Source organism: Oryctolagus cuniculus, chromosome 8 (genome assembly GCF_051225735.1).
Source record: "Oryctolagus cuniculus isolate XC-2025 breed Fujian yellow rabbit chromosome 8, ASM5122573v1, whole genome shotgun sequence".
Taxonomy (NCBI): Eukaryota; Metazoa; Chordata; class Mammalia; order Lagomorpha; family Leporidae; genus Oryctolagus; species Oryctolagus cuniculus.
The window spans coordinates 102695423-102708300 of NC_142874.1; the positions used below are offsets into that span (position 1 = coordinate 102695423).

General features: G+C 38.0%; 2 protein-coding genes across 4 annotated transcripts in view; one reads left to right on the plus strand and one right to left on the minus strand.

Moving 5' to 3' along the window:
• GRID2 (glutamate ionotropic receptor delta type subunit 2) overlaps positions 1-12878 on the minus strand; it is a 1603946-nt gene that overhangs the window by 1525345 nt on the left and 65723 nt on the right. The window lies entirely within an intron of this gene.
• LOC108178108 (large ribosomal subunit protein eL39) lies at positions 5970-6306 on the plus strand. The gene has a single exon (XM_017347405.4). It carries the CDS (start codon positions 6011-6013, stop codon positions 6164-6166), a length of 156 nt encoding a protein of 51 aa, XP_017202894.3. The 5' UTR covers positions 5970-6010; the 3' UTR covers positions 6167-6306.

Genomic DNA, 12878 nt, shown 5'->3' on the forward strand with positions numbered 1-12878 from the left:
TGGCCCAAGTGCTTGGGCCCTGCACCCCATGGGAGACCAGGAGAAGCACCTGGCTCCTGGCTTTGGATTGGCGCAGTGTGCCGGCTGTAGCGGCCATTTGGGGGTGAACCAACGGAAGGAAGACCTTTCTCTCTTTCTCTCTCTCTCTCACTCACTGTCTAACTCTGCCTGTCAAAAAAAAAAAAAAAAAGAAAGAAAGAAAGAAAAAGAAATTCAGTGAGATGCTAAATAGCCACTGACAAAATTAAAACCACAGGGCAGATTTAAGACCACATGCATGAGAGAGAATGAAGCTTTACATTATCTGACAAATGAGCCAGAGTTCAATTCAGATTTCAGAAACAATTCATTGATATCATCCACCAAATTTTCACACAATATAATTAAGTTCCTCAGCACTTTTTTTTATGGTGTCATTACTTCCCTGAAAAGAGTACATTAAAAGGGCCAGTGCTGTGGGGCAGTAGGCTAAGCCTCAGCCTGTGGTGACGGCATCCCTTATGGGTGCTGGTTCGAGTCCCAGCTGCTCCACTTCCAATCCAGCTCTCTGCTATGGCCTGGGAAAGCAGAAGATGGCCCAAGTCCTTAGGACCCTACACATAAGTTGGAGACCCAGAAGAAGCTCCTGGCTCCTACTTCGGATCAGCACAGCTCCAGCTGCTACAGCCATTTGGGGAGTGAACCAGCGGATGGAAGACCCTTCTCTCTGTGTCTCCCTCTCTCTATCTGTAACTCTGCCTCTCAAATACATAAAATCTTAAAAAAAAAAAGCTTGTGGAAAATGGAATTAAATGATAGCTTTATATAAAATGTGCATTAAAATAATCTTCTGTGTTACAGTAGAAAAAAATGTGTTATTCAAATGAATTATTTGATGTGAATACAGAATTAACAAAGTGACCTTAGCATGATGGAGACTTAGTGACTTCTAGATTATTGTCAATGTATTAAAAAACATTTCTCTTATATGCCAAAGACTAGACCATCAGTATCACCTATTTGCCCATCTATTCTCATGGAATCAGAAAAACAGAGCCAGCCCTGTGGTATAACAGGTATAGCTTATACCTGCAGCACAGGCATCCCACATGGGTGCCAGTTGGAGTTCCGGCTGCTCCACTTCCAATCCAGTTCCCTGCTAATGCTGCTGAGAGAGCTGTGCAAGATGGCCCAAGTGCTTGGGCCTCTGTACCCACAGAGACCTGGAAGAAGCTCTTGTTTCCTGGCTTCAGATCAGTCCAATTCAGGCCGTGGTGGCCATTTGGGAGTGAATTAACGGTAGACCTGTCTCTGTCTCTTGTCTCTCGTCTCTCTCTGTCATTCAAATAAATACATCTTTAAAAAATAATTTTACAAAAACTCATCATTCAGGGATAATGCATTAAAACTATTAGAAAAAAAAACCAGCAAAAGTATAAGGGCAGCCCATTTGTTTCCACATATGAGCTTAAAGTATAATGGAAGTGATAAAAGTGATATAGAATATGAATTAAGCATTTAGAGTCTGGCACCACATTGCTATCTTCAAACCTTGGTTCAGCCATTCAGTAACCTTGAGCGAGTTTATTAATTTATTGGTACCTCAGTTTTCTGATCTATATATGGAGATACTAGTTACCAATCCCATTAGGTTATCACAAATATGAAATGACCTTACACATTAAAAGCACTTAAAATAGTGCCTATCATCATCTACTAAATCTCAAAGGTCTTATGCTTGTGACACATTGGAGAAACAGACTAATAATGCAGGAAAATAATACTGGCGGAAAAAGGGGCTTTCTTGTTAAACATTAATGAACATCGGAGCCAGCGTTGTTGCACAGCAGGTAAAGCTGTCTCCTGCAAGACCAACATCCATGTGGATGCTGGTTCTGTCCCAGCTGTTTCACTTCCAATCCAGCTCCCTGCAAATGGCCCAGGAAAACAGGGGAGGTTGGCCCAAGTGTTTGGACCCCTGCCATCCACATGAGAGACCAAGAAGAAGCTCCTGGCTCCTGGGTTCAGCCTGGCCCAGCTCCAGCCACTGTGGCCATGTGGGAAATAAACCAGAGGATGGAAGATAGATCTTTCTCTTTGTAACCCTGACTTTCAAATAATTAATAGATTTAAGAAAAATCAATGACCATCAAATCTATTGTGCTACTACGAATATAATTTAGCACTGAGGGTTTGTGGATTGGAATAGTTTAATTTTATATCTAACATTTGCATCACATCATTTAATCGATCACAGTGCTAACTGTGAAAGCTGATTTTGTGAGGACACAATTATGCCCTAAAGAGTGAACGCTGTCATGAACCACAAGTAACTATATCATATGACTCCTTATTTTGCTTCACATAACAACCTTTACATTCTGAAAAACAAAACAAGAGGATTTGTAGTAAGAGCTACTATTTATTAATCTAGAAGGATATATATATATACTTATATATATATTTGTCCCTAAAACTTAAGACAGCTGCTAAATTGACATGCGACCTAAGCCAACAAATCATACTTAAGGGCAAGGCATTTAGTTCAGCAATTGCATTGCCCTCCTTCCTCACTTGAGGACCTGGCTTTGGTGCCTACCTGCAACTTCCTACTAATGCAGCGCCTGGGAGGCAGCAGTCATGGCTCTAGTACTTGGGTTTTGCCACCCACATGGGACACTTGAATCGGTTAGGCCACCCCTTTCCCAGCCTTTGTGGACATCTGGGTAGTGAACAAATAAATGAGAGCTGTCTTTTCTGTGTCTGTTGTGCTATTGTTTTATTAGTGTCTCTCTCTCTCTCTCTTTCCCTTCCTCCCTCCCTCCCCCCTCCCTCCTTCTCTCTGCTTAACAAATAAAATACTTCAAATATGTAAGAAAATGGTTCAGAGATGCAGAGAAAATCAAATATCCAAAGACAGAGTTGGGGAAGGAAAGAAATTCAGGACTATGAATATCTATTAACAATCTTCACAAAAGGCCTTTATTACAAATTCCACAGATAAGAATCCAAGGCTCAAAAAAGCTATAGAACTTACCACTTTGTGGAACTGGTAAACAATTTCCTCTTGAATAAATAAGCTAAAAGAGCAAAGGATCTTTTTTTTTTCATTTAGAATAGAAACGTTATGTTTGAAAAAGATGAACCCTTCCTCTTAATCTGTATAATCTTTCCTTGATGTGGTTACTTAGAAAGCACAACACCACACACTTACAGGGACCTATCATGTCTAAAACAAAAGGCTAAGCAATACCAAAAAAAAAAAGTTAAAAAAAAAAGTAAAATGCATTTCAAACATCATTGCTAGCCCTTCTTTGCTAATGTCAATAAATCAGGGACACTTTATAGCACATTAAAAATTGAAAACTATGCCAGCATTTTGCAAGCCCAGTAGGTTAAGCCGACACTTGTAATGCCAGTATCCCATATGGGAGAACTGATTGAAGCCTTGGATACTTGGCTTTTGAATTATCTTCCTGCTAACGCACCTGGAAATGCAGAGGGTAAGAGCCTAAATACTTGGGCCTCTACCATGCACATGGAAGACAGGGATAGAGTTCCTGGCTTCAGTCTGGCCCAGCCCCGGATGTTGTGGGCATTTGGGGAATAAACCAACAAATGACAGATCCCTCTCTGTCTCCCTCTCTCTCTGTGGCTCTTTCAAACAAACAAGCCTTTCTTTCTTTCTTTTTTTTTTTTTTTTTTTTTTATTCACCAATGAATTCCCAAACTCTAGATTAACCTGCTTCACATAATTAGATCATGTTTAACCTATTTGATAAGTTTGCTTACCACAATGTTTTCTTTCCCAAAGCAAATAAGATTACTGTTTGTGCAAACTGGCACCTCTGCATTTGTATGTAACATATGGCATAAGAGACAATTTGAGATCTGCGATAATTACAGTCACTGAACACATAAAATTATATTAAATGCCTGTAAGATTTTCAAAATAAGCACTAGTCCTCTTTAAATTCTTCCCCAGAAGGGATGATCAGTATTCAATGGTAAAAATGGCAGAAACTGGCATCACAGGAGGCCAGATGCATTAACAAAATAATGTATCTTCACTAAGGTATTGTGTACGAAATCTTGTATTTTTTTCAGAGCTGATAATGATGGTATTCTGCTATGATCATAGTTTTGTGTTCTTACAAAATAATAAATTATAGTGCATACTGAACAATTCAGTGATCTCTCTCCATTAATACAAGACAATCATTGAAATTTAAATTGCATATGATATTTCTTTTTCAAAACTTACCTCTTTAGTAAATACTAATATTTAACATTTATGGACAAAATCTTTAAAAAAACATAAAATTTTCCTTATTTTCCATAATTATTAGGATCAAAGAGGAAGTATACCCTCTCTGTATCTACATATACTTAGCAAAATTACACAACGTCCAACTTCTACCAATAAAAACATCCCAACAGCTACTAGGATCATCTTAGACTCCTCATATACTTGATCAAGATCCAAGAGGCATGGAGAGAACTGTGGATTAAGAGAAAGCATCAGATCAAAAATGATATTCAAGTATATTATAATCATATAAATAACCCTACCAGTAATGATATAAATTCATGTTGAACTATTTGATTTGAAAATTAAATTTACTTGATATTCTGCATGCTTTTTCATTCTGGTACCAAATATTTATTTACAAAAACAAGTGGAAATATGTAATTCTAGCCTAAATATCATAGTGTAAGTCCTGCAGTAATTTCCCTTAGAAAGCTAGGAACACTGAAACTTAATTGTTAAACTAAATTACATGAAAAGCATAATTTTTTTAAAATTTTAAAGTTTTAGGTAAATGGAGGCAAAATAGAAAAAACACGGTGTTTGCTGGAAAAAGGATATGCTTTTGTAACTAAGATTAGAAGACATGTGCTTATTAATGTAAGGAAGAGTTCTTATAAAGACAGATTGCAAATATATTGAGTTAATAAGTAGAGTAAATATAAACATTAGCTATTTGGAAATAATTTTAAGTCAACATAATATGAAAAGTAACACCTAAATTATGTCTTAGTTTTCATTATGTCGGGGAGACACTTTCATTTTAAAATGCTCAAATGGCAATACCAGCACAAAATCAGTATTTTTTTCACGTATACACAAATGTGTTGTCAGTCCTTCAAATTATAACCACACACACAGTGCTCAAGTATTAAAATAAATCTCTACGTGTAGCTAGAATCAGTGCTTAAGAGTTTCATATGTCTGATCTTTTGATAAAATTTAATTTGACCTACGGGGCTAGGATAATTGCTTAAACTCTTCTTAAATGTTCAGTTTTCCTTATTAAATACATTACCTTTGGCAAGTCATATAACTTCTCTAGGCCTCGTTTTTGTAAATGAAAATGTAAAGGAAAAGCATTTTAATAATATGTTGAGTCACTTCCAACTCTAAAATTATGTCACCTAATATATAGGTATTAAGTACCTTTAGATATATAAACACTATGGATCTCAAAATAGTACTACGAAATTCTAATAACCACATATGTTGAAGGGTTGGGTAAAAATTAGTCATTACACATAATCCAAAATAATTTCCATCCTTACATATTTATTTTAATATGGACCCTTAAGAAGCTATCTGCTTAGGGGTAGCCATGTGACCTAGCAGCTAAGATGCTCCTGTCCCATAGGGGGAGTGCCTGGGTTCAACACTTAGATCTGGCTGCTGACACACACTTCCCACTAATGCAGAACATGGAGGCAATGGTGAAAACTTAAGTGGTTGGGTTACAACCACCTACATGGGATACCTGGACTGAATTTCGGGCTCAGAGCTTCCATCAGCCCCATTCTGGTCATGCAGCTATTTGGGAAGAGTATCTACAGATGGGAGTGCTCCCTAGGCCTTTCTCTGTCCCTCCCTCTCTCTCCTGCCTCCCCTTTCCTGTCCCTTCCTCTCTGCTCCTCAAATAAATAATAACTTTAAAAATATATCCATCTTGCTTTTTCTCCTTTCCTCCGCCATCATGGTGGGTGTTCCTGACTCTTCCTCGCCATGTCTTCTCACAAGACCTTCAGAATCAAGAGGTTCCTGGCCAAAAAACAAAAACAAAACCGCCCCATTCCGCAATGGATTCGGATGAAAACTGGTAATAAAATCAGGTATAACTCCAAGAGGAGACATTGGAGAAGAACCAAACTGGGTCTATAAGGAATTGCACTTGAATGGCGTGCTCATTTCTTCTGTCTCAATGTCACTATCACCACATCAAGCTGAAAATGTCACCATCATCTGGACAGCTGGACATGTTTGATTAGGGCTGTGACCAGTGGGCTGGTTCAGTAATAAATATGTGAGCCCTTTAGAAAAAAAAAATATATATCCATCTTAGTGCATTTAAAATATGGTTTAACTTAGGACTCTATAATATGCACAGATTTTTTTCATAATAAATCAACCTATTTGTTTTACATTTGAGGAAAATATAAATTAAAATGGTTAAGCAGATGATCTAACGTCACAAGATAGCAGAAGAGCTATGAGAAGGTTCTAGTTTTTTAGCTCTATGCCTAATACTCTCTGTATCTCATGTCCAATAAAGTGTGGATTTGTCTCTAATGTTGACAAGGATGTCTTTGGTAGTGATTGTATTAACATAGCTAAATTTTATAAAATGAGAAAGTCTATGATGGTGATTGTGTTAAGTACTATTTAATTTTGTGGAGAAAGTTAAAGTGACTCTATTGATGTCTTTATCAGTTATTTGCTGCTACTAAAAATGATTCAAGTTTCACTAAAAACAATTATAACAATTTCTTTAAATGAATATAGAAGTTAACATTTTCTTTTAATTCCCTCTCACAAAAATATATCACAGCTTAAAGAGTGGGAAAAATCAAACACTAGACTATTTTCAGTGGTTAACCATTTTCAATCATCAGGCTATGTTGAGAAAATATACTCACTTGAAAGAAATCCAAACTAATCAAAGGATTCTTTTAGAAAAATGTATATTCCTTGTGAGTTATACTTGTGTGAAGAATAATAAAGCTGAGGGGATGTTAAATGATCTTATAGAGGAAATGCCATCCTTGTGCAAAAGAATTAAACTTTGTTTGAGCCGCATCCAAGGAGGAAGTAACTGTCACAAAGAATTGAAAACATTTCTCTCCAAGCCAGCAGACAAAGGGCAGCTAACTGCACCCAAGAGGACTCCAGCAGCAAGAGAACACAGACAAGGCAGCAACAGATGCTAGAAAGACAGCTGCCACCTCTGCGATCACAGCCATGGGTGTATTTCTCAAGGGAAGCAGAGCACCAACTATTGGAAGCATTTACCAGTGAAGACCTCTAAAAGGCCAAGTCTTGAGCAAATACACAACCTAATTTATATTACTATTCCACAGTAATTATTAGGAACAAGTGTCTTATCAGAAAAATAAAAGGAATGAGCTAAGTTTGGCATGTAATATATATACGTAGATGTGACTAAAACAGAAACCCTCCTTTTAGTCATATATTTATAGCTATTTCAAATATCGAAGACTAGGGAAAAATCTTGAGTACCCAAGGGGTCTCCATTTTAGCTTCTCATAATCTTTTGTCTACTGTTTTCATTACAGGGTTTAGGTTAAATGGCTTTTTCAATCAACTGTTTATAAGATTCAGAATTCTAAAACCCCATTAGGTGATATTATGTATTGCTACCCAGACTATATACTTCTATTCATATATAAATAACTTTCTGAAATATATAATGAACGAAACCAGATGAACATCAGCATCTGAGTTCTACATTATGTTACTGGTATTGAGTGTGTGTGTGTATATTTTTATATTTTATTATATTTGATATGTATACAATACATAGCATTTAAAACAAATTTCCCGGGGCCAGTGCTGTGGCGCAGAGGGTTATAGCCCTGGCCTGAAACGCTGGCATACCATATGGGCACCGGTTCTAGTCCCGGCTGCTCCTCTTCCGATCCAGTTCTCTGCTATGCCCTGGGAAAGCAGTAGAAGATGGCTCAAGTGCTTGGGCCCCTGGACCCATGTGGGAGACCCGGAAGAAGCTCCTGGCTCCTGGCTTCAGATCGGCGCAGCTCCAGCAGTTGCAGCTATCTGGGGAGTGAACCAGTGGATGGAAGACCTCTCTCTCTGTCTCTACCTCTCTCTGTAACTCTGTCTTTCAAACAAATAAAAAATGACTCTTTAAAAAAAAGACAAATTTCCCACAAATTCTAGCATTTTTTTTTTGTTTTTTAACTTTTATTTAATGAATATAAATTTCCAAAGTACAGCTTATGGATTACAATGGCTTCCCCCCCATAACATCCCTCCCACCCGCAACCCTCCCCTTATCCACTCCCTCTCCCCTTCCATTCACATCAAGATTCATTTTCAATTCTCTTTATATACAGAAGATCAGTTTAGCATACATTAAGTAAAGATTTCAACAGTTGGCTCCCACACAGAAACATAAAGGGAAAAATACTGTTTGAGTTCTAGTTATAGCATTAAATCTCAATGTACAGCACACTAAGGACAAAGATCCTCCATGAGGAGTAAGTGCACAGTGACTCCTGTTGTTGACTTAACAAATTGACACTTTTGTTTATGGCCTCAGTAATCACCCTAGGCTCTTGTCATGAGCTGCCAAGGCTATGGAAGCCCCCTGAGTTCACTGACTCTGATCATTTTTAGACAAGGCCATGGTCAAAGTGGAAATTCTCTCCTCCCTTCAGAGAAAGGTACCTCCTTCTTTGATGACCCATTCTTTCCACTGGGATCTCACTAGTGGAGATCTTTCATTTAGGTTTTTTCCCCCCTCAGAGTGTCTTGGCTTTCCACGCCTGAAATACTCTCATGGGCATTTCAGCCGGATCCGCATGCCTTAAGGGCTGATTATGAGGCTTAATACTTTTGGTTGAATACTGTAATCAATACACAATTCTTCTTAAGTGCTGAAACTTAACTGAAAAGTGATCGCTGTTAAATGTAAGAGTGGGAATAAGAGAGGGAAGAGATGTGCAATTCAGGACATGCTCAAGCTGACTTACCTCAAACGGTAGAGTTAGAAACATACCAGGGGATTCGAATTCAATCCCATCGAGGTGGCATGTACCAATGCCATCTCACTAGTCCCAATGATCTATTTCTGTTCACAATTGATCGTAATGATAGGACTAAGAACCAAAGGGATCACATAAACAAGAATAGTGTCTGCAAATACTAGCTGATAGAATCAAAAAGGGAGAGAATGACCCAACATGGGAAGTGAGATACACAGCAGACCCATAGAATGGCAAATGTCCTAATAGCACTCTGGCCTCATAAATTCTAGCATTTTTATAAAGGAAAAATCTAATACTGCTTATTTACAAATAAATAAGTGAATTAAAAACTTTTTGTGAAACATGCTACATGTGCCAGGAAACACCCATTCAGAACTCAATTTACATTACAGATTCTTGTTTAATTTTTTTAAACCTAAACTCTATTTTTATAATTTTTGTTTTGTTTGTTTGAGAGGCAAAGAGATAGAAACAGACAGAGCTCCCATCTCTCTGCTTACCCCTGGAAGGCCTGACTCCTGCAATGATCAGGGCTGGGCCAGCCCAAAGCAGAGATCCAGGAACTCAATCCAGGTTTCCTGTGTAGGCCCCAGAGACTCGGCCAGTAAACTACCACCTGTGGCCTCCCAGGGTGCACATTAAGAGCAAATCAGAATGGGGAGTGGAGTACTCAGGTGCTAGAATAGGACTGGCATCCTAACAGCAAGGCCAAATGTCAACCCCTCAGATTCTTGTTTTTAACAAATGTCAATAAGAAACTTAATAAAATCTATCAGCATAACAAAAACGTGCCTACATTTATTTTGCACTTCTTTCATAACAGGATCATTCATTTAATTGCATATTTATCACTTTATCTAAACTCACTGTGCAACTTCCTCATCTTGTTAGATTGCAAACAATGTCCAGCCCATCTCATTATGTACACTGTGCGAAAGATGAGAGGATGAGAAGCAGGCCAAGAACTGAACACGTATTACTTCATGATATCCTCAGCCTCCGCAAGATAGAGCTGAATGAGTGATGTAGAATGAAAAATGTCCAGTATGATTCCTCTTCTGGTATAAAGGGTGACTGCTTGCTCTGACTCATCTTATTTCTGTCAATATTTAAGGAAAAATATATGGAGAGAGACATCAAATGTGGCATGGCATTATCAGCAACCTTTTTTTTTTCTCTTAACAAAATGAAAATGAATAATAGCTGGATCTTGTTTTTGCAGCAGACACCACAATTACACGCTAAGTCAACCTAGGAATACATAATCACAAGGAGCAATGACTAACAGCAACACACAAACTATAGGAGTTTCAAGAGGATTATGCACCCTTTTTTTGTAGCATTAGCAAGTCAGTTCAAAAGTTTAGGCACCTCCTTGAAATTCTGTTGGTTTCATGGACAAGAATCTCTGCTCCTCTGACAGATTCTAAGCATCAGAACTCTGACATAACATTCAATCATACTTAAGGTTGATTTGAATAACATCCTTTATGGTCTGTGATATCACAGATTTGGTTAAAATGTTAAAGGAAAAATGGGCTCTTGGGGTTCATGCTCCTGAAACACAATTAAGGCTGTCAAGATGCACTATGCACTGTCATGGCTGCCTATTCCTCCCATCCACCACTGCTGTGCTCCCGTACATGTTCTTGCCTACGCATTTATTCTCTTGCAGGAGGCTGTTCCTTCCACGTGGATCTTAGATGTGATACATTAACACCTGTCATGGTATCTGCCTCTTCAGATTTGTAAACACATTTCTAAGCCTGCTGTGTGCATCACACTTACTTCTGTTTTACATTTAACACTTTATTTACGTACATTCAGAATTTGGCCTATTCTAGGCCCCTTACCCCATCCCCTCCAAGAGATCTTACTGAAAATGTTTTCATAGAACCTCACAATAATATTTCTGTCACTTTCATCCCTGGTTCACACCCAGTGTCAAAAGTCATCGGTTTTCATGAAAATATTCACAATAACCAAATTATTCCTATTCATTCATTTATCACGTAGTCAACATATATATGTATTGAACATACGACAGCAATGAAGAGGCAGGGAAGTTTTAGTCAAACGTCATCTTTAGCAGTCTGGATCTGTCATTCACTACCTGTGTGAACTTGGCCTGCTGCCTAAGTTCTCTATCCTTCAATTCCCTTGTTTATAAAACGGAGATATTAGTAGGCTGTACTCACCTCTGAGTGTTTCTGTGCACATTAGGGGGTTAATGATGTAACATCCTCAGAATCATAACCGGCATATAGTGAAACTTTGATAAATATTAGTTATTACTCGGTATCAAAGAGTGGTACCAGGAATTAGGATAGATGTGGCTCTTCAAAAAAAGAAAAGGGGGCTATGGTCTCTGTGGAGTTTACAAACTACAGATGGGGACAGGAACTAATGAGATATGGAAGCAAGATGGATAGCTGGAAAACAATCCTATCACACATGAAATTACACTGTCAGGAAACACACAGTTCCAAGTGTATGCAATCTCATGGGAGAAAAGGCAAGCTGCCCCCCAACAGCTGGCTGCAGCCCCTGCAGCATCAGCTAGGCTTTGGCAGTGACAGAAGCTGGGCAGACACTCACAGCTGGATCACGGTACCCCTTATTAAACATAAATAATTTCACAGAGCACTACTATCAGACAAAGCTACCTTGTGACCATGAGGAAGGCAGGCGTATATTTTGGCATTATTCAATGAATAAAATACCCTGAAGTATAAATTGAAGTGTTCTGGAGCCATCAACTATATGAGGATAGTATCAGTGTCTATTAACTAATCTCTTAGTAAACTAATTTAGATAACTAATCTCTTCTTTGCTATATATACAAAGTACTTGTTTACATACAAATAGCAAACCTGGGGTCGGCGTCTGGCCTAGCACTGTATACCAGCGGATATGCCTGCATCCCATATTGCCATACCTGCTCCAGCTCCTGACTCGAGTTTCCTGCTAATGCAGCGGTGATGACTCAAGTAATTGAGTTCCTGCCACCACGTGGGCCATATGGATCAGGTTTGTATTTCCTGGCTCCTGGATTCAGTCCCCAGCTATTGGAGGCATTTGGGGAGTGAACCAGGGAATGGAAGCTCTCTGTGTCTCTTTGCCTCACAAATAAATGTTTTGAAAATTAGCAGATTTACTTTTATATACACTTGTTAAATGACTCAACACATGCTTATTTTTGAAGTTTGAATATATATATATATATGTATGTGTGTGTGTGTATATATATATATATATATATGACAGCCAATCTCTAAAAAGAATCTGCTAACATGTTTCATATTATCATTTATGATCAAGATTTCTTGTATTGGTAAATATTTTGAAAGGGACAAGTTTCTTTTGTTGGAATAGGGAAACAATGTTTACCCTGCCTTATATTGAGAATATTTCCCTTACTTTTGAAGTAAAATTGTTAAATTATTTTCTCCACGGGATTCGCTGAAAGAACTTACAACTTTCCAGGATTGTAAACATACTCCAACATCTGAAATTGCATTTAACATTTGTTAGACCATATGCTCTGCATAAATTAATTTCTGCAGCATATTAGCTAAATAGATCCTGAAATATGTTGGTACTGAGACGTAAAAATTTTTCTGAATGTGACCCTGAGCTTAGGCATGTTACAGGTACCTGGTTTAGTCTGCAGCGTTACATGTAATTAAGACAGCCTTGTAAACAAGCAGATGTCCTTTGGCACACCTGACTGAAACATGCTGAAAACTTATATTTAAGAACAGGCTTATAATATTTATTTAATTATAACTATTGGATGGCTTATGAGATCACCTCTCTGTGTCTCTTTTCACAGTTGCAGCCTAATT